Genomic DNA, 27,912 nt, shown 5'->3' with positions numbered 1-27,912 from the left:
TTTGCTAGAGCCCTTAGTGAGCAAGTGGTAAGGCTTCTTTCATCCATTCACGCACCCATCCACCCACCCACCCCTCTTTTGTCTCTGGGCCGGGGACTGTGCTGGGCACCATAGCGTGCTTTACCGCCCCAAACCCCACAAGACTCAGGAAAAAAAAAAAAAAGATTTTACGCCAGAAGAGGAGGCAGTGGAATGATCGCCCTGGATCCTCTTCTCCGCTCACATCCCCGCTCCGAGGACGCAGAAGAGCGCTCTCGACCCTGACAAGAAGCCTTCCCCACCCCCATCCCCTGGTTAAGGAACGCTGCGACGTTCCGTGTTCTCCTGGCCCTCTGATCCCGAGGGTCCAGACCCCGGCTGGCCCGGAGCGGCCCGGCGGGTGCCAACGAGCCCGGGCCACCCCCCAGGCCGCGCCTCCCGCGCTGGTCCGGGACCAGCTTCCGTTAGCTGGGCCGGCCGATCCCTCAACCCGCGCCGGACAACCCGAAGGTGGCCCAGAGCTGCCGGCGGCGGTGGCTCCCGGGTTCCGATTGGCCGTATCCTCGGGGGGCGGGGCAGAGGGCGGGGCGGGGCGGGCTCTGGCCACTCCCCGCTCACTCCCTCCTCCGTCTGCGTCCTCCCGCTCAGCTCCAGCGTTGCATCATCTCCAGCTCGTGGCTGCTGTGAAAAAGGCTGGGCGCGGCGCGGTCCGCTCTGTTCGGGACTGCAACCCGCAACCCACGCCTCTGTTCGCCCTTCCCGCACCTGCTACTCCGCCGAGACCGAAGACCCTAGGGCCGCCTCCCAGACTCTGCCCGGTGTAGCTGGCAGACGCCGCTACCTCCGCCCGATCCATTCATTGGGAGCCCGTCTTTACAGAGCTCAAGTTCCCTGTCTCCTCCAGCTTGGGGCACACGGCCGCGCCATGGAGAAAAGCAGCGAGACCAACGGCTACCTCGACGGCGCCCAGACAGGGCCTGCAGCGGGGCCTGGCGCACCCGTTACCGCGGTGGGACGCTTGCGGCGTTGCTCTGGCTTCCTGCGGCGCCACGCGCAAGTGTTGCTGACAGTGTCGGGGGTGGTGGCGGGCGCCGGCCTGGGTGCCGCGCTACGCGAGTTAAACCTCACCCGCACACAGATCACCTACCTGGCCTTCCCCGGAGAGATGCTGCTCCGCATGCTGCGCATGATTATCCTGCCGCTGGTGGTCTGCAGCCTGGTGTCCGGCGCTGCTTCTCTGGACGCCAGCTCCCTGGGGCGTCTGGGCGGCATAGCTGTTGCCTACTTTGGCCTCACAACGCTTAGTGCCTCAGCGCTTGCTGTCGCTTTGGCGTTCATCATCAAGCCAGGATCCGGCGCGCAGACCCTTCAGTCCAGTGACCTGGGATTGGAAGACGCTGGGCCTCCTCCGGTCCCCAAAGAGACGGTGGACTCTTTCCTTGACCTGGTCAGGTAATACTGCTCATTTAGCCAGAGGCGAAGTGGGTGTCTCCATCCAGATGGTACACGTACACATATATTCTAAGTTAATTGGCTGTTGGTGGCCTATAACTTTTTTATATATATCAAAATAGTGTGAGGAGCCTTTGCTTGCTCACCACACCTGTGTAAAACAGCTGGAGTACACCGACCAATATCAAGGAGCAGGGACACATCTTTTATCAAGAGCCAGTATCACCGTTAGATGAGTGTATGTGTTAGGGAAGAGTATGCCATTCCATCTGTACTTCACTCCTTACACTCAGACTGCCCTCACTGGTTAAAAAGTGTTTGCACCACGACGAATATCTTCACCCCATATTGTCCCCAAAGTGCCCAAAAGCTTCTGGGAGCTATGGGTAAAGTGCCTGTTGGGCCATCCTACCTGCACTTTAGGGCCTTCTCTGATTAAGCCCTTGGGCTGTGAAGGAAGCCGGCAGTTTTCTGAAGAGTTGTCAGTGGACCCTAGGATAACAGGACTGGAGTTGTGTGGGGCCCTTGCCCAGAAACATGCCTTCCTGGGATGTTGCTGCCCACCCAGTCAAGACAACTGAAGAGTATAGTGAGTTTCAAATGACTTTCTTTGTGAGAAGGTGTGTGTTCTAGGGATTGGAACAAAGATGCATCTTCACTTAATTTTGCATCCTTTTGGTGACTCATAGTAGTTATATTTCATCCCTTGAGATGATGTAGTTTCCAAAACCTCACCTCTTTTGGTTTCTCCAATAACCCAAAGTTCACAGATGGGGAAGCAGCAGCAGGCAAGCATTTACTAATTTAACCAGGTTTGGTTGAGTGAGGTATCCAGCTGGGGACCTCCCAGTTTCTGCTAATTCTAGATTCTGAGGGTTGGAAGTATGTTTGGTCTTGAGTCATTGAGACAAACCTCATTGCTGAAACTAAAAAGCAGCAAACTCTGGGCAAAGTGACTTGCTTTTCTATTTTTCTGTCTGGAAAATGTGATGACTGTCTGCTACTTAAGAAAGAAAATGTTCATCTAAAACATCAAAAACAACCCAAAATCCAGGACATTTCTACTGGGGAAAGAAAAAAAAATGAGGAGGAGGACCATCAGTCAGCTTTTGCAGGGAAGAGTTCAGGGATTCTTGGTTGCAGAGGTCTGTGACCCAGGGAGAAAGTATGGTGTTCAGCTCTGCTGGGCTGGTGGTAACTCAGAGGGTGCCTCAATAGTGTTCTATCTCCAAAATATAAATGGTGGTCATAAAATGGGGGCAATAGCCAAGATAAAGGAGGATACCTCATTCCTACTAGCCCCAGAAAGGACTTATTATTTCCTGGTCATGGTTTTCCATCTAAGCCCCTTTAGCTCCTGCTTCTGAAGTGAATATTAACCCAGTGTCATAGCTTAGCAGTCAGTATAGGTTCAACTTCTCAACAACTTGGGCCACACCTGCCTGGGAGGGCTAAGGGAGGCTTTGTCCTGGCTTGTTAGAATAGGTAGTGTTTTATAGTACTTCCAAAGGCCAATTTCATTTAATCCAGCAGCTCATGGATGAAGAAAGGGCAGATGGTATGGTCCTGTTTTACAGGTGAGGAACCTGAGACAGAGAGAGATGAAGCAATTTGTTCAGGGTCATGTAGTGGTTTATCAAAAGATGAATTAGGAAACCTATGGGTCTCCGGTCCTACAGTGCAGGGCTCTGTATTTATCATACTCTCTCTTCCCCCAAGTCAACATGTTATAGTAATGTTTCACATTTGTAGTTTAATGTCACCATCCCAGAAAGATCTGCTTTGGACCAAAAGAGGAACCAGGTCAGTTCTGACTGGGCCAGGTCAGATACCCACTTCCTCCAACCAGGAGTTAAGGATGAATCCCTTAAATGGAGGAAGGTATGCAAAAACTGAAGGAAGGTATGCTCAGTTTTGGTTTCATGCTGAGTGCCTCCGGGGAGGAAACTAGGCCTGAGCCACCTAGAAATGCTTCCTGGGCCTAGAGATTCCTTGGGTCAATTTTTAAAATTTGCTTCCTTCCACAAACCACATGGATGCCGATTTGATATGACTCTGGGCTTATTCTTTGGCAGAGAGAGGCAGGACCCAGTCCTTTCTGCCTGTGGGCAGGTAAATAAAACAGACTGCCAGGTAATACCTCAGTTATCCTGCATACCCTTGCCTGGCAATTGTCCAGAACTCAAACACCTGGAAGACTAGGAAAATTCCCTGGTGAGTTGGTACAGTTGCCACCAAGGTCTTGTGCTCCAGTTCATGGCCTGTCCTGATAGTGGAGTGCCCAGAACTCCCAAGGGGTCTGTCGTGATTTCTTAACTTATATTTTAAAGATGGATCTACAAGTCAGGGATGAAGCAAATAGATATTCATATGTGTGAGTGTGCATGCATGTGCGTGTACATGTGTTTCACCATATTTTCATTTAATTTTATTACGATTCTTATCTATAGATATCATATATACTAAGAAAATATACAATTTTGAGAGGTTTGGAGGTTTTTTTTGAGTGATATCAATTTATTTAAGCAAACAATAACATCATACAGACACACACACACACACAAACTGTAGTCAGACAACCAAGTCTGAAGCATCAGGTGTGGGATCAGGAACTGTACTGTGCAAAGAACAGTTTTCATTGTCTAGTGACCAGGAGACTGACTACACAGTTTTTAACAAAGGGGAATCGTGAGAGTACCTACCTCACAAGATTGTTTTGAGAGTTAAATGAGTTGTCTGTAAAGCTCTTAGAACAGGGCTGGCCCAATATCTGTTTGCTCTGGCTGTACATGGATCAATAGATGAATGGAAGCTTTCCATCTTCAGAAATAAGGTTTTATGGAAAACTGCAAACTCCTGTTTGGGAGTTTGCATAATGTAGACCCAGGAGCTGGATATATAATATGAATTGAATGTGCAAATCTCTTATTTTTTTTTCATTAATGAATGAATTTATATAAGAATGGACTTTTCTGGTCATTTGGAGGTGGTGCAGGGAACAAAAGATTTGAAGTCAGACAGGCCTAGTTGAGAATCTTGCTTCAATCTTGTGCAGTGAGCACATCGCCAAATGCTTGAGCCCTTTGAAGGGATGATCATTATACTTACTACATATTTTTTGTGGGTACATCCTATTTTGCTTACTGTTGGGATTCATTATTCCATAGTCATACATGCACATAGTATAATCTGATCAACCTCATTCCTATTACCCTCCTTTCCCTGCCCTTTCTCACTCATCAGCTTGCTCTACTCTACTGATCTCCCTTCTATTTATTTATTTAATCAGTACATTATAATCATATGAAAAGGCAGGAGTTAACATTTTAATTCAGAATGTGATTCTTGAGTAACTGGTTTGGTTTTCCCAATACAATGGATTTGAGATAACAAAGTAAAATGAGAAGTTGGAGTGAGGAGTCTGGTGCTAGAAGCGCAAAGAAGTGATGGCAGTTAACTACTGGCAGGTGGGAGAATGACAGTTTCCTTCTGAGCAGCCCAGGTAGAGTGGTAGAGCATGCCAGGGAGGTGCTCTACCACTGAGCCACATCCCCAGCCTGGCCTTAGTTTTCTTGAGCTATAAATTGAAGCGATTGAGGCAACTGGCTTCAAACATTCCTTTGGGCTGTAAAGTTTGTAATTTTCAAAAGGAGTTTCAGAGGTTAAACTGCAGAGGAGGCAGGTAGTGACAGGGACTGAGCCAGGGCTACTGCCTGGGAACCTGGAATAGTACAGGACTTTCAAAATTGTGTGTGACCTGAGTGATTGACTTGTGACTTCTCATCCAAAACAACGTGGTTTAGGCACCAAAGACAAACAGATCGCCAAGAGACTAGTCATTGTAGAACTTCTTGATCCCCAGCAATGGTTACTGGTTGTGGGTCATGTCCGTAACTCCTCCATTCCTTGGTTTCCTCATCTTTATAAGAGGAATCATGATACTACCTACCTCATAGGATTGTTTTGAGAGTTAAATGAGTTATGTTTGTACTGCTCTTACAACAAGGCTGCTTGCACTTGCTACAACTGGATCAATACAATAGAGAGTTGGGTTTTTCCAGCTCACATGGGCTAATGGGGTTGGCCTTCTTTCCATAGCCTGAGATAAATGGGAAGAAAAGAACTTTTTAGGGGAGTTCCAGATGACTTGAAGCTAAGGAATCCTTAGGCATTTTGGGAACCGTGTGGCATCTAGAGGAGAACTATGGGAAATTTGGAAAATGGAGAAAAGTAAAACTAAGGGCTGGAGATGTGGCTCAAGCGGTAGCGCACTCGCCTGGCATGCATGCAGCCCGGGTTCGATCCTCAGCACCACATATAAAATTCTCTCTCTCTCTCTCTCTCTCTCTCTCTCTCTCTCTCTCAAAAAAATAAATAAATAAATAAATAAGTAAAACTAAACACAGAAAAGCCTTCAATTCTGAAATGGGGCACATCCTCACAGATCCTCGCTGACCTTCCAGTTTCTCTTTTCTCTGCCTTACATGTGTATGCTCTCCAAAATCAACCTGGGTTTTCAGTGTTTTGTTTTTGTTTTTTTCCAGCATGTTTTGCACATGCCAGGAAGGTGCTCTACCACTGAGCCACATCTCCAGCCTGGCCTTAGTTTTCTTGAGCTATAAATTGAAGCGATTCAGGTAACTGGCTTCAAACATTCCTTTGGGCTCTAAACTTCGTAATTTTCAAAAGGAGTTCCAGAGGTTTAACTGCAAAGGAGGCAGGTAGTGATAGGGACTGAGCCAGGGCTTCTGTCTGAACTGGTAGCCAGAAGAAAGGCCCTGGGCAGCAAGGATACTGCCATGTACCTGGTAGACAGTAAGAATTTTTTCTGTTACCTGGTTTTCTAAGTTTTTTTCCCCTAGTGCTCATTTTCTCAATAGTGGACAGTGCTTAGGCCTTTCCCTTCACAGATAGGCAGGATGGACTTACTTGCCTTCCCAAGGATTGGCACAAATATTTATGGTGCCTCTCAAGCTGCCAAGAAGACATCTCTTGAGTAGGTGCAGAGAAACCTATTGGAGATTGGGATTCAATATTAGGTCAGAACGGGCACACCCATAATCCCAGTGTATGGGGGAAGCTGAGGCAGGAGGATTGTAAGTTCAAAGCCAGCCTCAGCAGCTTAATGAGCCCCTAAACAACTCAGTGACACCCTGTCTCTAAATAAAATACAAAAAAAGGGGCTGGGGATGTGGCTCAGTGGTTGAGTGCCCCTGGGTTCAATCTCCAGTACCCAAAAATACATACACACACACACACACACACACACACACACACGGAATTACACAGTCAAGGGAGTGAATTGTGAATAAATTCTTTGAAGTATTGACCCCACAGGTTGCTTTAACTATGCCTTTGACTTTTTTCCTATAGACAGAATGAAACAAGGATCCAAATTAACAGATTTCTCAGCCTAACTAGATACTGAGAGGGAAAAAATAGAAGCTCATAATTTAAAAGAAAAAAAAGTTTTAATTTGACCTTTTCTTCTATCAACACAGGAGAATACTTGAATAAGAATGAAAATAACATACATCCAGGGAGATGGTTTGGGTCGTGATTAAGACCTGGCACTAAAGCTAGCCACCTGGGTTCAAATCCCAGACAAGCCATTTAGCCTCCAGTGACTCAGTTTCCTTCCCTGCAAAATGAGGCTAATAGTAATCCTTCCTCCCCAGAATTACTTGGAGGATTCTACGAGTTAATACTTGAGTGCCTTGCTGGTATTCTAATGTATCCCAGACTCTGGGGACAGGGCTATTTGATACAGAGAGTGAATGCTGTTCTCAGCCTTGTTTCCCAAAAGTCTCCCCAGGAGTCCAGCCCTAGCCTTTCTGGCTGGTATCTAAAACTGGATGTGGGCCTGAAAGAGAAGGTAGATCGACACACACATAAACACATACAGCCACCATCAGAGTGTGATTCCACTCTCCCAGCCTTCCCTTGGCTTCCAGACTGGTAGGGGGTACCAAGATCTGAAGGGGGACAATCCTGTTAACTGGTTCTGAAATAACAAACACTATGGCTAATAAATATTTACCAAATATACATACCATGCCATATCCTGTTCTGGAGTCTTTGAAATTTTTATAGATTTAAAGAATTTTTGAACTTAAATAAAAGGAAATACTTCTGGAACAAAAAACTTTTACCTAAGCAAAAGTTAACTATTTTACATTCTTCTCATATAGAACAGGAAAACACATACCACCCCTGACAATAGGACCAGAAGAACAAACGGCACCAGATGTATAAAGAAGGAACATTTTTGAAGTTTTTCACGCTGAGCTGCCTGAGCCTGTACAGCAGCCCCATAGCAGCTCTGCATTTGCTAATTCAGCCCCGCCTCCTACCTGTTTTCCTGTTTGTTTTAAGTAACGTATCCCTTGATTCTTGTAGCACTGGAAAGTTGTCCATTCATTCTGACTTGGATCTCTGGCTTTAGTAGTACCATCTTGGCCTTTACACACATTTTTTCACTTTGACCCACAGTAAAAAGTACATTTTAGGAGGAGGGGGTGGGGCGCAGTGATGAGGCACTGTGTTCCATCCTTAGCACCACATAAAAATAAATAAATAGAATAAAAAAGTTATGAAAAAAATACAGAAGAACAGATGCATTTTTTTAAAAAAAAAGTATATTTTACATTGTATCCACGTACATAATAACATTCCCCACCCTGACATACAGCAGCTGAAACAGGTTCACCAAACAACATTTTCAGTGTGATACATGCCACTAACTTCCAGCCTGTCTAACGTGTTTCATCTTTTATAAAATACTGGTTAGCTGGGCACAGTGGCGCACGCCTGTAATCCCAGCAGCTCAGGAGGCTGAGGCAGGAGGATTACCAGTTCAAAGCCAGCCTCAGCAGCTTAGTGAGCCCCTAAGCAACTCAGTGAGACCCTGTCTCTAAGTAAAATACAAAAAAAGGTGTGGGGATGTGGTTCAGTGGTTAAGCACCCCTGGGTTCAATCCCTGGTACCAAAATAAAATACTAATTAAAGCCAATAAATTGATTTTGTGATCTACTCATACTTGAGAAACCTTAGTCTAACGCATATGTGGTATTACATGATTCAAGTAAATCCCTCAGGATCAAACAACAGAAAGAGGAAGTATTTGCCAACTTGAAGACAAAGATCTCCAGAGTTAGAAATCCCCTAACATCCAGGAAGAGGGAGCCATGTTCAGAGTGGAACCTAGGAAGACAATTTGTTCCTACCTTCCAGGCTCTGGGTCTCCTGCACGTCTGTGCCGTCCCACAGGACAGACACTAGCCACACAAAGCTATTTACATTTAATTAATTTAAAAGTAAATAAAATTAATTCAGTTCCTCAATAGCTCCATTCGAAGTGCTCAGTTGCCACTTGTAGAGCACAACTACAAACATCTCTATTGGCCATGCTGGTCTAGATGGAGCATGATGGGAGATGGATCAACTTCATGACTCCAAGCTTGGGGGTCCCCATGTGCTGAATGAGGGATCGCCTCCAGAATCGTTTCCAGCTCCATATCTCTAATTTTGAAAGTCCATAAAGTTACTGTGTGAATATGAGCAGTTGGGAGGAGTCCCTGGAGACAGCGCTGGGGAACAGAACGCTTGGCTGGCGAGCAGCTAATCATTTCGTACAGGAGAGTTCAAGGGAAGGAAGAGCCAGAGGTCACAGCCGCGTCTGTGTTGGAAAGATGAGGCTAAGAAGAAATCAGAGGATGTGCTTTCCTCCTGCCGCCCAGGCTCCTATCTGCTGCTCCTGATCCCCGATAAACCCGGGTGTCAGGTGAATGGAATGTGCTTTTTTGGTGGGTGTTTGGGCTTTGGCTCACTGCCCCTAGGAAAGTCCTTCCTAGAAACTGATATCTGAAAACAGTTCAGCTGTCTCATGGAGTGTGTTTTTAGGTTGCGGAATCTCCTCAGTTTTCGCTCTCTTCACTTTTTAAGCAGTTTTGAGGTATGATTTGTATACTGTAAAAGGCATCCATGCAAGGTACAGTGGGTTTTGAGAAATAGTTAACCCACGTAACCATACCACAATCAAGATATTGAATGAGCTGGGTGCGGTAGCCCATGCCTATCACTATAGGAGGCTAAGACAGGAGGATCAAAAGTTTGAGGCCAGCCTGGTCAACTATTAAAAAAAAAAAAAAAAAAAACTGACTGGTGATGTAGCTCAATGGTACAGCACCCCTGAGTTCAGTTTTTCCCTAGCCTCGAGTTACTAATGGGCTTTTTATCACTGTCAATTAGGTTTTCTTTTTCTAGAGTTTCATATCAGTGGGATCATTCAGTATGACACCTCTCTTTGGCACAATGCTGTTGCAATTATCCATGTTGTTATGCATATCAATAGTTGGTTCCTTTTTATTGCCAAGTGGTATTCTATTGTATGGATTTATCTTAGTCTGTGTATCCATTCATCTGTGATGGACACTTGGATTTGGAGCTCTTAAGAATAATGCTATCATGTGTATGCACTCTCTGTGCAGACATTTATTTTCATTTCTCTTGGGTAAATATTCCAGGAGTAGAATTTCTGGGTCACATGGTAAACATATGTTTAACTTTATCAGTAACTGCCAAAATGCATTGTATTCTTCTTAAGAATTTAATTTTTTTTTGGCACGAGCTGCTGTTTTGCCTAAAGTATTGCCTGTACCCCTCTGTTTCCATTAGATCTTGTCTTGGTCTGAAAACAAGTTCAGGGTTAGGGTACACAATAAAAGGACCAGGCAGGACAGAGAAGGATTTAAACAAATAGTGTTGTGCTTTTTGGAAAAGAGTACATTACCAGGCTGTACTCTAGGATAATAAATGTACTCTAGGATAATAAATGTGTGGGATTTTAAGCTACTAATGGTAATTTGTTTTGTAGCAATAGACAACTAATACACTAGCCCACACAGTTAATGAGATGCAAAACTACTTCATTAGAATACTCAGGGCCCTCTCACAGGGATTGAGGAAACATCTCAATCCCTGAAGGACGTGAGGAATTTCCAGGGGAAAGTGTTCTCCTTGGAAAGATAGATGCTTTTGAATTTAGCTGTTTCCTTAATTTACCTGTCCTCATAGAGAGAGAACCCGGTCACCAGCTCAGTCTGGGAACTACTGAGAGTTGGATGTAGAACAAGGAAACTTTGTCATGGAGCACTTTATGCTTCTGAATAGAGGAGCAAACAAAAATGTTATACCAAACCTAGCCCACAAGATTGAGATAGGTTAGAGAGTTGTTTTGTAATGGCAATAATAGGCAAATGTTGCTCTTCACCTATATACCAAAGACTAGCCAATGCAAGTTGCTAGTCTCCCCCCACACCTTTTTTAAAGTAAATATACATATGATAAGAATCAAATTTCTGATCACAATTTTGCAACCATTAATTCAGCCAAAGATCACCTTTTTTCAGCTTAAATGCAGGCATGTACTTGCTCGTCTTCTCTAAGTATGTTAAAAGCAATTCAAGTTTTATAGGTAAGTTTGGGAAATGCTATGTTGCAGCCTCTAAATGCTGGCCATCCTGTAAGAGGGCCCTGGGTATTCTAATGAAGTACTTATGCATCTCATTAATCTTGTGGGCTGGTGTATTAGTTATCTATTACTGCAAAACAAATTACCATAAATGTAGCAGCTTAAAATCCCACACATTTATTATCCTAGAATATTTGTGGTCAGGAATCTTGTCATTCTGCTTCAGTCTCTTACAAGGCTACAATCAAGGGTTGGGACAGTGCTGGTGTCTCATCCAAAGGCTTGACTGAAGGATTCATTTCAGAGGTCACCTGCTGGTTGGCAGAATTCAGTTAGTTGAAGTTTGGGCTGGTTGCCTTGGTTCCTAGTTGGATTTTGGCTAGAGGCCATCAGCAGTTTCTTGTCACGTAGGCTTTTCTGACAGCTGCTTGCTTTCTCAAAATATGCAATCCCAGAAGACAATCAGGAGACTCAATAGCAAGATGGAAGCTAAAATTTTAGGTAATCAAATCATGGAATGAACATTCCATCACCTTGGCTGCATACTGTTGGTTAGAAGCAGGTCACCAACCCTACCCACACTCAAGGAGAGAGGATTACTTAAAGGTGTGACTACCAGGAAGCCAGCTTAGATTCTGCCAGCCATTGGGTTGCAGCCAAACCTGTCAACCACTGAAACCCAGTGCACCCCAGCAAACACTCTAATGACAGAAGTAAGAATCAGTGGATAAATCTGACACACATTATAAAGGATGAATCTGAGTCTTTTGCTCTTCTAGACTTCTTCTCCAGAATTAGGTAAAATAAGAGCAGGAAGGAATTGTGGTGTTAACAAATCTTGGTAACATTGATCCAAGTTTTTGTAGATGAGCACCAGAAATTACAAAAAATAAACAACAACAACAAAAAAAAAAAGAATAACAACAATCCCATATTATTCTTGCAGGAAGTGGGTAGAACAAATGGACTGTCAGCTGGAATATAATTTCTTGTATATCAAGACCAGTAACTTACTGAGTCTAATCCAACAGAGGCACTCAATAAAATGTGTTTATATGAACAGACTTTGGACCCAATCAGTTCTGTTGATCTTCTTTTGTAACAAATACTTTATAATAACCTATAATAACCCTAAAATGAAATCCAAAAATAGAATTTACCCACCCAAATAATTTCAAAACTTCAGAATGACTTAACTAATATAAAAGATGAAAGAAAAATAATTGTGATTAAAAAAATGTGTTTCAATATGTAAATTCTCCAAAACAAAGGGGTTGGATGATTGCTTTTGGATTAGTAATTGCTGCTAATGAGTTAGTTATGAATGCAAGCGGATACTTAATACTGGGGCATGGTATTAGGGACTCAGATCTAGAATTTACCATTAGTGGTGTAATTTTCTAGGAAGATGGATATTTCTTGGAACTTTCTGAACAAAACAACAACAACAAAAAATCATCCCATAATTTCTACAGAAATTGCATTCCTGGAAAATTCAGTGTATGTTCAAGGTGTGCAAAAATAAACCTCCCACCCCACCCCTCCAAAAATGAACTCTTCTTGTGGAGCCAGTCCAGGCTCACATAATTATATATAAGGTTATTATCTACAGGTATGTCATGCAGGACATTGAAAACTATAAGGGCCTTGAGACAATTATTGTACAGGACTGCCCTGCATTTATCAGGATAAATGCCTGGGACCTAGGATAAATGCCTGGGACCTGGCATTTCCCCAAACACACACTCCCCCCAGTTGCAGAAATGGCTGTCCATTATTGCAACAGCAAAAGACCCCTAGGATTTTGCTAGTAGGCAGGATCTCTTGCCATTGTAAACCACTTTACAAAGTAATGTAGTTATCAAGACTTGTTTGGACTCAGTTAAACCTAAAGATCAAGGAGTGTTGCACTCAGGCTGTGGATGTAGCTCAGAGGTAGAGCACTTGCCTAGAGGTGGAGCACTTGAGTATTGTGGTCAAGCAGCTGAGGCATGGTTGGAGTGTTTGGGTCTAGAAAGAACTAAAGTACTTACTGAGGGTGGAAGGAGAAACAACACCAAGTTATGCTGTTAGAAATGGCCATCTTAAGCCAGATGAGGTGGCACTCACCTGTAATCCCAGCAGTTCAAGAGGCTGAGGCAGGAGAATCACAAGTTCAAAGCCAGCCTAAGCAACTTAGTGAGGCCCTAAGTAACTTAGTGAAACCCTGTCTCTAAATAAAATATTAACAAGGGCTGGGGATATGGCTCAGTGGTTAAGCACACCTGGGTTTAATTCCCTAGTACCAAAAGAAAGAAATGGCCATCTCAAAACAGACACTTTGCACACTGAATCTTTTTCTTTTCACACTGAATTTTAAGAATACTGACAAAATGCTTTCTTTTTCTTACAGAAACCTATTTCCTTCCAATCTTGTGGTTGCAACATTCCGTACGGTAAGGTTTGATCCTTTGCCAAATATATGAAACTTTGATGGAGGAGAAATATAAATCGCAGCTCTAGAGTTAGGTAAAGTAAGAGCAGGGCGGGATAGTGTTAACAAATCTTGGTAACATTGACCCAAGTTTATAGATGAGCACCTGAAATAAAAAAATAAAGAATAACAACAACAAAAACTTTCTACAATGTCCCAAAGATACCCACATCTTTTATAGCTAAAAAATAAGCCAAATCACATGTTGGAGAGATCTTAAATATTTTAAAATTTTAAAAATACAAAATTTTTTCTGATTGGAAAGGTAATATGTACTCATTGCAAAAATAAATAAATAAAATTTTTAAATGTGGAAGAAAACAAAAACCACCCATAGTTACTACTAGAAATATCCATTATTAACATTTTGTTATATGTCCTTCAGATATGTTTTTTCTATGCATGTACACATTTAAAAATAAGTATGCTATAGGGGCTGGGATTGTGGCTCAGTGGTAAAGCCCTCGCCTAGCACACATGAGGCACTGGGTTCAATCCTCAGCACCACATAAAAATAAAATAAAGGTACATGTCTACCTATAGCTAAAAATATATATTAAAAATTGGTAGAAAGAGTATTATAAAAAATTAAGTATGCTGTGCCTATTGTTAGTAGATGTATATACTATACATACTGCTTCATAACTTGTTCTTTTTTTTTTTTAATGCTTTTTTTCTTTTTTCAATGCTGGGGATGGAACCCAGTGCCTCATGCATCCTGGACAAGCGCTCTACCTCTGAGCTACATTCCCAGCCCTGCTCTTTTAAACTTGCTCTTTTTAAAACAATACATGATCAGCATTTTCCCATATAGATAAATATCCCCCCTGCATAATGCTAATGGCTATAGAATATGCTGTTAGTGCAGGTTCCCTCCATGTGTCCCCTGCTGATGGACATTCAGGTTGGGACTCATTTTTCCCCTGTTTTTAGCAAAGCATCAAAATACACTCCTGTGGCCATTCTTGACAGAGAAGGACCATAAAGGTTAGATTAGGTGGTCTAATCCTTTGCTTTTTTTAGCAAAGACTTTTCTGTTTCCACTTACAACCTCTCACTTTTGTTGTTTTTTTAATCTGCATACAAGCACAGAAGCAACTTATATATATAATGTGAGGTAGCAGAAAAAAAATAAATTTATGGAGCTTTCAGTGCCTGTCACAGAGTAGGTGGGTCAGTTTTAACCATGGGACAACTGAACACCTTTGCCTCTCTGAGCCCTTGTTAAATCAAAGCTGGTGAATCCAGAACTCATCGGAGGTTGCCAGGTCTTTACCTCTGAATGGGCTCCTCCAGACAGTTCTGAAGCCAAGAACCCTTGGTGGGGGTCAGAAAGGCACAGGCTGTAACAGATTCCACTCAGCAGTATGGACTGCTATGGGGAGGTTCCTGTGGGCACCATGCAGAGGTGTGCAAGGTCAACCAACTATAGGACCAACCCTGCAGAGATATCTCACTTCTAAATTGTGAGTCTCCTGAAAGACTCAAAACAGCAGACATCATTTGGCCCAAGTCCCTTGCTTTAGAAAGCATAGGCTCAAGCTAGATTAGAAACAGATGCTAAAGAGCAGTCACACTCAAATAAGTTCTGAAATAAAATGAGGCATAAATAAATTAGTGAAAATAAAGTGACACATTTAAAAGTAAACTTTGACCTTATGGAATTAGTGCCAAGATTCTTTAAATAACATGAAGTCTCAGCTGTTGGAAATATCAAACTATCAGCAGGAAATTGAGCACATCTTCTCCAACCCATTGCCCAAGGAACAGAAGGAAATTCTCTCTGTTTCCTTGGGTCCCTAAGTAACCCAGAGGCCTGTTGAAGGACATGCTGCCTTGGTCTTAATGTAAATTCTGTGCATTTTCATCAAGCCAACCAAGTCCCCAGTGCTCAGTGCAAGTCATGCTGGAGGAGAGAGAGACCTGGCACTCCCTGAGTTCCTCTGGGTGGGGCTCAGCCTGGGCACTAACCATGAGTTTTTGTTCCTTTTCTTTTTTTATATAGTACGCGACTGATTATAAAATGGTGACTCACAACACCAGCTTTGGAAATGTGACCCATGAAAAGGTAAAGCTACACAAAGTCACTTGTGTAGAATATTCATAAAGCAAATAATGTTTCTTAATTAAGGAACAGTTGAGATGTGTCTTTTTCTCAATAGGGTTGAAAACTTTGGGGTCTGAATGGACTAGTTAAAGCTAACAAGTTAGGTTTGCTTCTTTGGTTATTTGTGAACATGGCCAACTGCACTTGTGGTACCTGTAGTACTAAATCCTCGGAGGATCTGTGAGGTACTTTATAACACCCCCTCTGCTATTCTGAAATACAATGAAAAACTGATTCAACCGATTCCTACACATAAAACTTTTTAAAAATAACATAATATAAGGAAGAAATAAAAAATGTGTGAGAAAGCAATCTATATTTCACCATGTAAATGCACAATTATAAGACATAATGAAGTTTTCAGATATTTGCATCTACTCAAAAATGAATAAATTTGGCTTTAAAATGTGAGATGGAGCTGGGCCTGGTAGCAGATTCCTAGAGTGCCAGCAAACTACTCAGGAGGGTAAGGCAAAAGAATCTCTTGAGCCCAAAAATTGCCCAGGATAGCCTGGGCAACATATTGAGATCCCATCTCTAATAAATAAATAAATAAAAGCAGTGAGACAAAACTCAACTAAACATTGTTGCAGTTTGAAATAAGTGCTAAAAATTTTTGTAGCCATGTATGGAATTCACCTAAATATCAACAGCAACAACATCAGATTGACATTGTGTTGTACTAGTGACTTGGATAGTAGCACTTTGGCCACTGGTGATACAATTTTCTGAAATAAAAAACAACATTACAACAAAACAGTTTTCCTGTGTTTATATCAACTTGATATTCTTTGGAAGTCCATGTATGTTAAAACTGTGCAGAAAAAAAAATAAGCTATGTATGTATAAAATGGAGTTAGCTAGAGCTCAGATCCATAAATAGGATTTCCCCATCTCCCCCTGTGTGAATGTCTGGTGGGATGCTCAGAAAACTGTGGGGTGTAGAAGAGTCTGCACTTTGTTTTAAAATATGTGAAGGCCTTTCAGGACATTTATCATTCTTAATATCCTTGTCTACTATTTCCTAGTAGGACATCATCAAAGTACCCCCCCATAAAACTACCCTGGTTCATTAATATAATTTAATCAGCAGTCCTTAATTAAAAAGGCCAGAGAGGGTGGTTGGACCTCTCTGCCAATCCCTGATTGCCACAGCCAGGTTCATTGGGATACGGGCTCTCTAGGTGGGCTTACCTCTGCATGCCACCTTCATGGTGTATAAACTACTTTGACATGTCATTTGAGTCTTAGGACAACCTGGTGAGGTAGGATTTATTAGTCCCACTATAAATTACTTGAAAGGATGATCTTCTAAGGTTGATCAAGACTATTCATAACCAAGAGCACTGTGTGAATCCCAGAACATTGTCTCTGCAGTGTCTTCGAATTTTACAAACCTTGAAGGCATTCACTGGCTGCTCAGATTTCCCCCTGGAAATGCTAGTGACTCTCAAGCACCCCCTGCCACCTGACATACCCTTACTTTCACTATAAATTTAATCCAGTAATGAAAAGAGTCAGTCTTTGAGACAGGAACAGTGTGTCCACGCTAGTTCAAGGCTTTCAGGAACCCTGTGATTAAAGATTGTATAAAGATTAAGTCATCTTTGTCCCCCAAGGATGAGATGTTGGTGACAGATTGAGAAGTCGGGGACTCAGAAACACAAGGTCTTGTGGAAAGTCTCCTACCCTGACCCATGCCCTATATTCCTTGCCTACTTTGATCCCATATTAACAACTCGCTATAAATACCTCCTAGGGTTTTGTTGAATAATCATTAATTCATTAAACAGTGATTTACTTGGCAGCCAGTCTGTGCCATTTGTGGGCACTAGACCACAAGCATTGCTCAACATAGGAAAAGCCGGACTCCTTCACAGCTAACACTCTAGTGGAGGAAACCATATAAAAAATACATATGGCCACTAGAAAATGAAGCAGGGCACATAAACATACAGGGAAAGTGTGTTTATGTGTACCAGGTGATGGTGAGGTGTGCCATCTTAGCCAGAGTGGTCAGGGAGACCTGATGAGAAGGAGGAGATATAGGGAGGCTGGTGGGAAGGGTCATATAGTCAATAGGAACAGAATATGCAAAGGCATACCAGCAAGAGGCATAGCTCTGGGTGCAACTCTGGCTGTATCTCTGCCTATGTCTACTCTTCTATCCCCACCCAATGCTGTTTGCCAAGGTGTGTGCAAACATCTTGCTGCAAAACACCTGCTTTAAAGATGGGAGTCATTTCTTTAGAAAAATTGTTGTTATTGCCCTCAAGTTCAGAAATCCAATTCCTTATCTGGAATTACCTGACCTCAAACACCATACCTGGGAATGGCAGGTCTACTAAAACTAACTTTGGATTAGCAGATGAATTCTCTGGTTGCATTGATTCTCGATCCTTGATTCCAGTTAAGATTTGGGACATGGATAAAAAAAATGTGGGTTGATAGCCCTGAGGTCACTACCAAATGTTAGCCCTGCAGCTCATAAAATCCTGGAAGCGTTCACTTCTCTAGAGATGCCTCTGCCACCCCCCCACGCACATACAAGTTATCAGTAGAGCACATACTACAACCCAAGCTTTCTTCCTCCCCAGCTCTTTAACCTGTAGCCTGGCAACTTTAATAGACCAAGTCCCCAGGAGAAAATAGTGCTATTCAGAAGATATTCAGATATTCTTATTGTCTTTGGTATCATAACACCATTTGTAAGAAGAACCCTGTCTAGATAAATGAACCTAGAATGATCTCCAACAAAATATCCCATTAAAAAAAAATAATAATGGCAAATTCTTGTTAGTTTTCATTTGCCAAACACAGTCTAGGTGCTTTACATTTATTAATATACTGAATCTTCAGCCTTCTATGCTAGCTACTATGATTGTCCCCGTTTTGTACATGGGGCACTGAGGCACAGAGAGAGTTAACTTACTTACACTCACAACTAGCAATTGTAATATAAGTCAGGCTCCAAAGCCAATGCTCCGTAATTATTATTTCTACTGTTACTCTATAAGTCATATAGATGTCACTGATATATTTCAGTATAGACAAAAGCACTGGATATGGTGATCATCATCCTATATTTCAACTTTTCTATTAATTTTGAAATGTTTTGTGATGAAAATTTGGAAGAATGCCAGGCATATTAGCACACACCTGCAATCCCAGCTACTCAACAGGCTGAAACAGGAGGATTGTTAAGTTTGAGGCCAGCCTAGGCAACTTAGTGAGACCTTGCCTCAAAATAAAAAGGGCTGGGGATATAGCTCAGTGGTAGAGCACGTGCCCAGCATGCACAAGGCCCTGGGTTCTGTCTCCCCAGTTCCACAAAAAAGGAAAGAGAGAAAAAGAGAATAAATAAAAGCAACCCATCAAGGTGGTTGTCCAACCATCCTTGAACACATCCGGTGACAGGAAGCTCACTACTTTATAATTGAATCTGTGCCATATGTATTTGAACTCTTCAGAGTTAAAGAGGTAAAATTTTTACTTGTTCATTTTCTGCATCCTCAAATACTATCTCCCCTCAGGTTTTTTTATTCATAAAACCACTAAAGAAAAACAACATTACAATAATGAGCCTTTTATCACTCGGGATAGTTTGATGGAAATGTCAAGCAAATACACCCTAAATTCTCTCTTCTGTTGTGATGTGAACTTGGACCATTCTGTCTCCTCTGATCCTGCAGATTCCCTATGCCACTGAGATTGAAGGAATGAACATTTTAGGATTGGTTCTCTTTGCCCTGGTGTTAGGAGTGGCCCTAAAGAAACTAGGCTCCGAGGGAGAAGAGCTCATCCGCTTCTTCAATTCCTTCAATGAGGCGACAATGGTGCTGGTGTCGTGGATTATGTGGTGAGTGTCACCCTGCCACTTCCTCTTATCTCGTTTCCCCTGACATCCAGGAAAGAATCCAACTTTGCTATTCTAGTTTTCCCGTAGGGCCACCTGGCCCAGAGATCTTTTGTGGTTGGTGGACCTCAGGCCAGTCTTGATACAGGAAGGGATGCATGTAGAGATGGCTTCTCCTCTTATCCAGGACCTAGGGAATTAGGTGTGCACCATAGTTACCAGTCACCCCTGCAGTGCCCCCACTGACCCTTGGTGACTTTGTCACTATGATCTATTTAGGAGTTTCCACCATTGACCCATGCCATGTGCTCTGTCCATATCATCTTATGGAGCTTTGAATTTGTCGTCTGTCACATAAAATAAGCCCGATTTATCTCAAAATGATAGACTTCTAATTTCCAAGAGACCTTTCACTATAGTATTTCACAACATGGAGGACCAGCCCAACTTCACTCCAGGCATGAAAAAACATGTAAAACTTGGAATGGTCTTTTGTTCATAAGTTTTTATTTCATAGATTACTTTTTGTGAGAATATCAAAAGAAGAATGATTATTGAGTAAAAAGAACAATAGATTGATTCATGGCTAAAAAAGTAAAAAGTTTGACCAGCTCACTCAAAACAACTCAGGAATCATGTCAATTCCAAAGCTCAGACCTCATAAGTTAGCTGGGTATGATGGGACGTGCCTGTAATCTCAGCAGCTCCAGAGGCAGAGGCAAGAGGATCACACCATTGAGGCCAGCCTCAGCCTCATAGCTTCACAAGGCCCTAAGCAACTAAGTGAGACCCTGTCTCAAAATAAAAAATAAAAAGGAATGGGATGTGGCTCTGGTACCAAAATAAATAAATAAATAATGAGAGAGAGAGACCTCAGAAGCTTTACTTGGAATTTCCCCCAAGCCAGACCTCTGTGGCTTTTAGCTTTTACCCATTAGTTGTTAAAAACTAATTTATCCTTTCTTGCATAATGTCCTTATTGTCAAACCCTTAAAAAATCCCAGAACTCTTTCTCAATCAAATGAGACTGGGTGATAACTGGACTGGTTTTCAAACCGGACTGGTTTTCAGAGATGTTTGAAACATAGAGGCCAAATCTAAAGCACCCCCCTCCCCCACACCACCAGTGGTGTTTCTCTTGCTCCATCCAAGGACCCCAGAGCCTGCCTCTGTTCATTGCAAACACTCCACTTCGTATGACTGCAGTTGTTCTCGGGGAGAGACTGGTATTTTCAGAAAGGAAACTTTTCTTTCATCAGATGTCAAGTTCTTTTCTTGGCTTATTTTTTGACTCTAAAATTCTTCCAAAGTTTGGACTTAAGAAAACCCTATGCAAGAAAGTATTATTCCCAGTTTAGAACATTTGTTTTTAGTCTGGAAACTCTTTGAGTCATTCCTTCAGTTTGATGTGCCAGTTATGTAAGTAGGTTTTCGGTGAGGCAGATCTTGCAGGGTATCTAGCTGCAGAGGGAGATCAGCTGCCCAGGAAGCACAGGTCACATAGCACTGGAGTGTCATATGACCTCAGATGGTCAAGGATCTCAACCACACATGAGAGGGATCTTCAGTAGAAGCCCACTCTAAAACCACAGCAGCTGCCTACTCACCCTATGTATTCACAGAAATAACTTCTAGATGAACCAACCATACACACAGTCAGCAACCTTTGCAAGCCATACAGTTTCTGTTTCAATAACCCAACTCTTTCATTGTAAAGTGAAAGAAGCCAAAAGTAACTTATAATAAATGGTTGTGAATGTGTTTCAATAAAACTTTATTTACAAACATTTACACTGCCAACTCTTGGATAAAACTAATCAGGAAGAAGAAAAAGAAAAGAAGAATCCTCTAAAAATATTTGAAGGAAATATATGAATAGGGAAAGTCTACCTAAGCAACATATAAAAAGCAAAAGCATTTTTAAAAGCTTCTAAACTTGAACATGTCAGAATCCAAAGAGTTTGCATGCAAAAGATACTTTGAACAAAGTTAAAAGTCAAGACACTTATTGGAAAAAAAAAATAATAACATATTACATACCATGTATAGAGAAATAAAGAGTTCTGTTACTGAAAAAGAAAAAGACTGAAAACACTATTAGAAAATGGACAAAATATTTAAGCAGGCAGTTTATCACAGAGGAGAGCTGAATGACCAGTAAACATTTTTTAAAATAGTTTTAATTGTAGATGAACACAATACCTTTATTTTATTTATATGTAGTACTAAGGATCGAACCCAGTGATTCACACGTGCTAGGCGAGCGCTCTTATCACTAAGCTACAACCCCAGCCCACTAGTAAACATTTTAAGGGAGGCCCAACCTCATTATAAATCAGGGAACTAAGGACTGGGGTTGTGGCTCAGTGGTAGAGCACTTACCTAGCATATGTGAGACACTGGGTTCAATTCTCAGCACCGCATATAAATGAATAACATAAAGGTCCATCAATAACTAAAAAACATATTAAAAAAAAGAAATTAGGGAACTAAAAAAAAAGAAATGAGGTAGATTTCTAAGTCCTGACATGAGAGGATCTCAAAGGCATAATGCAGGGTAAAAAGTCAATAAATGTACAGATTTAAATCCATTCCTATATACCTTAATGCATAGGAAGTTAGCACGACTATCTGAGGTGGAGCCTGGCTTGGGAATTGTATCTACAGAGGATTTTAGTCTAATTTATAATGTTTTAGTTTTTTGAAGGGAAAATGTGTTCATGTATTACAACAAGGATTTAAAATTAATAACACTACTTACAATATCTCTAGAAAGAAATCTCGGCATTGACTGTCCCCAGTGGGTACTTAAGGGATAGAAATGAGAGATTTCATACTGTTGACCCTTTTGTACTCCTTGAAATTTGAACTCTGAAACATTATTACATATATAATTAAAATTTTTTTCAAAATCAACAGTCCTACCATGAATACTCCATGTGTGTATGTCACAATGCATTCTACTGACATGTATAACTAAAAAGAATAAATAATAAAAAGAAAACAAACAATTAAATTCTTCCTGAATTGCTATTAAAATTTTAAAAACTGACATTTGTTCTTTGCAGCTCCCATAAGTCATTCCTTCCCTTTTTGCCTTTAAAAAAATCTTCACGTTCTAGAAGTGTTCCCAGAGTGTCATTGTTACTGACTTTTTCCCACGGGATCATGTTTGCCAAACCACAAAGAATGTAAAATTTCACAGAATGGAAAATCTGGCTCGATTTTGTATCACAGCAGTTCTGTGAAATAAATGTTAGCCCTCCATGTTTCTAAGTTCTCAGAAGGAGCCGGAACAAAAGCTGAAAGTCAAGCTCACAGTCCCAGAGGCTTTGATCTTGAGTCCCTGGCTTGCTGCTTGGGAGCCCCTGTGGTTAGTAGTATCCATCTGTTAAAAGCACGTGTCTTGGCCTAGGGATATAGCTCAGTTAGTAGAGTGCTTTTCATATACACAAGGCCCTGGGTTCGATCCCCAGCACCACACACACACAAACACACAAACCATATGTCTCCAAGAGAAAAGAAGTCTGGGCTCTGGTGCTGACTCCAATCCCTACGGTAAGTGATCAACTTTGTTTTACTCAGTCTCAACCAGTAAGATGAGCATGATCTACCCCCATGCTCTTCTGTGCTCAGAGTTATCCCAGAGCAAGATGACGATGTCCTGGTTCAAAGTTCCTGCATTCTGTATTAGGATTAGGAAGGGCTGTCATCTCCCAGCCCCTCCTTATCACCTTCCTGATGAGTACCTTGTGCTTATCCCCTAGGTATGTACCTCTGGGCATCATGTTCCTGGTCGGAAGTAAGATTGTGGAAATGAAGGACATTGTCGTGCTGGTGACCAGCCTTGGGAAATACATCTTCGCATCTATATTAGGCCATGTTATCCATGGAGGAATTGTTCTGCCACTTGTTTATTTTGTTCTCACACGAAAAAACCCATTCAAATTCCTTCTGGGCCTCCTCACACCATTCGCAACAGCATTTGCTACCTGCTCCAGGTGAGTAGGCTTGGAGGGCTTTGGCTGCTCCAGCCATATCAGTATGGAACCAGGTGAGATCAGGGAGACAGATGCACAACCAGTTCTTTTTCTTCTTGTGCACATTTTGTACTACAAGGCAATATGTGATCCTTGAGAAAATTTGGAACAGGTGAATCCAAGAAAATAATATCACAGGTAAATGCAGGAAGTAACTGGGAGTCGGGAGGTGAGAAAGCCTGTGTTATGCCAGAAACTTTGAAACAATTCTGTGTTTTTCTTCTTATTTCAAAGGAGGAAAGTCAGAAACTAAGACAGTACTCATTGCTGTGTTCCAGGGTCTGAGATGAGTGATGTATTAGCCTGGTCTGAAGGAACTGTTCTCTTAGTTCGTTGGTTGTTTTTCCATTTCTAGTTCAGCAACCCTTCCTTCTATGATGAAGTGCATCGAAGAAAATAATGGTGTAGACAAGAGGATCAGCAGGTTTATTCTCCCCATCGGGGCCACTGTGAACATGGATGGAGCTGCCATCTTCCAGTGTGTGGCCACGGTGTTCATCGCCCAGCTCAACAACGTGGAGCTGAATGCAGGACAGATCTTCACAATCCTGTAAGCTCAGTATTTTTTCCCTCATTTGGGGTCTGGATTAAAACCTGAGGTTTTTCTTGTGATTTCCTTCAAAAAAGTTTATTGCAACTCAACATCTCATTTGCAAAGTGTGGACAGTTTGGATTCGTTAGAGTCATCCTTCAGTAATCTTGGGGGGCATTAGTTCTAGGACCACTCCCCTATAATCCCCACAACCCCCTGCCAATCACAGATACCAAATTCCATCAAATTCAAGTCTCTTACATAAAATGGTGTAGTATTTGCACCTAACCTAAGCAATTTTCCAATTTTTTTTTTTTTTTTTTTTTTTTTTTTGTGATACTCAGTTTAACCCAGGGGTGCTCTACCACTAAGTAGCCAAAGCCTTTTTTATTTTATTTTATTTTTTTTTATTTTGAGACAATCTTGCCAAGTTGCCAAGGCTGTTCTCAAATTTATTATCCTTCTGCCTCAGCCTCCTGTGTTGTTGGGATTGGAGGTGTCCAGCAACATGCCCGGCTTCCCATATACTTTAAATCATCTAGAATACGCTCAGTCCCTGATACAATGTAAATACTGTGTAACGGGTTGTTAGACTGTAGTGTTTAGGGAATCATGACAAGGAAAAGTCTCCATGTTCAGTAAAGAAGAAATCTTTAAGAATTTACATTTTGATCCGTGGTTGGTTGAATCCATGGATGTAGAACCTGGGCCTAAGGTAGCTGACTGCATTTGCAGAGAATGGCTCTTCTCTTCAGGCCCCAGAATCCACGGTGGTGTGTTTTTCAGTTTCTGTACTATGACTGCCATATTCTGCATATCTGTGTTAAGGGCTGACCCTGCTTTGCCATCCCCTAGAGTGACTGCCACTGCGTCCAGTGTTGGAGCAGCGGGCGTGCCAGCTGGAGGGGTCCTCACCATCGCCATTATCCTGGAGGCCATCGGGCTGCCCACCCATGACCTCTCTCTGATCCTGGCTGTGGACTGGATTGTGTAAGTAGCAAGTCCTAAGGACACCAAAACCAGAAAAGTCTTTTGTGTAGTTCCTTGGAAGCTTGACTCTCTGCTAGGCCTGGGGCATGCAAAGAAACCTAAAACACACTCCCTGCCTTGTGAAGTAGCCTACAATAAAGCTGGCAAGTCCAGATTTAGAGCTAGGAAAAGTTAAACAATATGAGACCCAATGCCCAGGATCATCCATGAACAACCATGAGATGCTAGTACTGAGAACTTGCTTGTAGCATCCAATACAGTGAGGATTCAGGGCCAAGGCTCCCAGCACAGGCCTAGGGGGCACAGGGACCATGGAAGTTGTTGGCTGCAGATGAGAGATAAGTAGTCGGAGCGGTGATCCTTTAGGAATGGTTGTCCTTCACCTGGAAATGTCTAAGGATCAATTTCTGTGGGAGGAAAGAAAGTGAACTCTGTTAATGCGAGAGTTTCTAAATGTTGATTTCTTGAATCTTGTGATACCTTTTGCAGCTGTAAATAATATCCCACTGTGTAGAGAGGGTCAGCTGAGATGCTGATGTTGAGATAGGAGAGCACATGGGCAAGAAACTGAACTAGAAAAGTGAAAATATTAGAGTCAAATGCACATGAACATCAATGAATGACCATGAGATGCCAATACTGAGAACTTGCTTGTAGCATCCAGAAGCCCAGGCACTTGGGTTCAAGTCCTGGCTTCACCATGTAGCAGTTGAGTAACGTGAGCTCCTCTGTGCTTTGGTCTGCTCATCTGTAAAATGGGAATCATAACAGAAGCTCCATCACAGCTGCAGTGAGGGTTAAATAAATCCACACATGCAAAGCACACAGAACACTGGGCACATGGGAAAGCATTTGATAGATACAGTGAAGACATTCCTGCCAGGCTAGTCATAGCCAGGCATGAGAAGACCTGAATACAGGAACCTGGCACTGAGCTCTCAGATCTACTCATGGTGGTTGGGTGGTTGGATGGTCGGGATCAGTTTTTCCAACTTAACACCCTTAGTGAAATGAGAGTAAAATGTCCTGTAGATGCCTGTTGTCCAAATCCTCCATTAAAAGGAATTCCGTCCCCAAGCTGGCAACTTGGATAGAACCAGAGTCATATCAGAGCTCATGCAGCTGCCTCTGGTGCAAGGAGAAAGGACATCAGAGGTACTTGACCAGGGAAGAAATAGGGCCCATGCCAGCTGACCCACCAAGCCCTCCAGCCACCCATGCCCTATGATTCTGCACCCATGGCTTGTGTCCTCTAGTGCCCCCTGAGAAGATCACATTTTCTCCCCTCTCTTCAATATGGACACAGTACCTTCTTTGAACGAAGATAGATATTGGACTCACCTGTGGTAGATAAGCTAGAAAGGATAGTGCTGTCGTTCTGTGAGAGGGCGTTTGCCAACAGCCATGGAATGCACAGGAAGGTCCCATTAGTGAAGCTGGGCCAAAATGAGAACAGCTCAGTGTGACACTGAGGGGAAGAGAACTGAACACAAAGCCATGTCTACTCTACTCTGCCAACTTTATGGAATTTTATACGATGGTGTCTATTACATATAAAAGACATTTATAGAAAGATGTCTGGAAGGAGCTAGATCGCAGCGTTACTCTGTACTCATTCAGATTTTGGAATATGGGTAACTTGTTTGCTTCTTTATACTTCTTTTTCTTTTCTTTTCCTTTTTTTTTTTTTTTTTTTTTTGGTACTGTGGATTGAACCCAGGAGTGCTTTACTCAGCTCCTGCCCCAGCTCCAGCCCTTTCTATTTTTTGAGACAGGATCTCATTAGGTTGCTTAGGGCCTCACTTAGTTGCTGAGGTTAGCTTTGAGTTTGCAATTCTCCTGCTTCGGCCTCCCGAGTCACTGGGGTTACAGGCATGCAACACTGCTCCTGGCCCCTGGTCCTTTTTATTTTTTATTTTGAGACAGGGTTTCACTAAGTTTCTGAGCCTTGAATTTGCAATACTCTTACCTCAGCCTCCTGATTTGCTGGGATGTAAGATCAACTTCGAGCAAGACCCTTAGTAGCATGCCTTTCAGGAAACAACAAGGTATCCCTCCTCATTACTTCCCCAGGGCTTTCCAGCCTGCCTGGGACAGGGCCAGCTCCCTGCTAGCTCCCAGTGGTGGTACTGGAGGTGACTCTTGCCTTTGCTTTTCCTACCAGGGACCGGACCACCACCGTGGTGAACGTGGAAGGGGATGCCCTGGGTGCGGGCATCCTCCACCACCTGAATCAGAAGGCCGTGAAGAAAGGGGAGCAGGAACTGAGCGAGGTGAAAGTGGAAGCTGTTCCCAACTCCAAGTCTGAGGAGGAGACATCACCTCTGGTGACACACCAGAACCCTGTAGGCCCTGTAGCCAGCGCCCCAGAACTGGAATCCAAGGAGTCGGTTCTGTGAGGGGGCTGGGCCTGCACCCCGCCCTGCTCCCACCCTGTTTGACACAGTCACAGCCCTCATGGACTTTTAATTTCCAAGCAATGCTTTGGCCTAGTCACTAGTTAGAGGAATTACCTCAGCACAGGTGTTGGGCTCCCCGGTGAGAACGGGTTCCCAAGGACCAGGACACGGACATTTGGCACCAGGACTCTGTTTGGAAACACCCCCTCAAGCTGCCAGGCTTGGGAAAATCGTGGGCTCTCGGGGGCCTCTGGGTAAAGCCTGGAAAAATGTGGATGTATTCTTCATTGCCCCCGGTCAGCGGTCATCAGATGCTCTCTGGGCAAACCAAGGGCCTTTGTGGTCACCTGTCACGTTGCCTTATGGACAGTAGTAATTGGAAAAATTCCCAAATTCTTAACCTTGGCTAGAATTTGCTGAGCTGCAACTCAGGTGTTTCAAGAGTTTATGCTCCAACTAAGTATGGGTGGCTTCTAGGGGACCCGAGGTACTGCCCAGTGTCAAGTTAGAAATACTCCAAGTCGGGGCTGGGGATGTAGCTCAGTGGTACAGTGCTTGCGTAGCATGCACAAGACCCTGGTTTCAATTCCCAGTACCACAAAAAAAGAAAAA

The 27,912-nt window shown here is 42.8% G+C and overlaps 1 protein-coding gene across 1 annotated transcript; it reads left to right on the top strand.

Moving 5' to 3' along the window:
• Positions 1-9: 9 nt before the first annotated feature.
• SLC1A4 (solute carrier family 1 member 4) lies at positions 10-27,912 on the top strand. Its single transcript, XM_081264056.1, has 9 exons — positions 10-27; positions 628-1,431; positions 13,296-13,338; positions 15,382-15,444; positions 19,176-19,342; positions 23,107-23,340; positions 23,735-23,929; positions 24,767-24,901; positions 27,066-27,912. Exons 2-9 carry the CDS (start codon positions 905-907, stop codon positions 27,298-27,300), a joined length of 1,599 nt encoding a protein of 532 aa, XP_081120182.1. The 5' UTR covers positions 10-27; positions 628-904; the 3' UTR covers positions 27,301-27,912.

Source organism: Spermophilus citellus, assembly GCF_964194105.1.
Source record: "Spermophilus citellus genome assembly, chromosome: 13".
In the NCBI taxonomy this organism is placed as follows: Eukaryota; Metazoa; Chordata; class Mammalia; order Rodentia; family Sciuridae; genus Spermophilus; species Spermophilus citellus.
Note: the sequence above shows the minus strand (reverse complement) of the source record. Positions and strands in the feature narration are given on the sequence as shown.

Excerpts from the sequence above, each read along its gene's own strand:
- SLC1A4 (XM_081264056.1), top strand. The coding sequence starts at position 905 with ATGGAGAAAAGCAGCGAGACCAACGGCTACCTCGACGGCGCCCAGACA. Across the intron at positions 13,339-15,381 it reads TGGTTGCAACATTCCGTACG|TACGCGACTGATTATAAAAT; the intron begins GTAAGGTTTGAT and ends TTTTTTATATAG. Across the intron at positions 24,902-27,065 it reads CTGGCTGTGGACTGGATTGT|GGACCGGACCACCACCGTGG; the intron begins GTAAGTAGCAAG and ends TTTTCCTACCAG.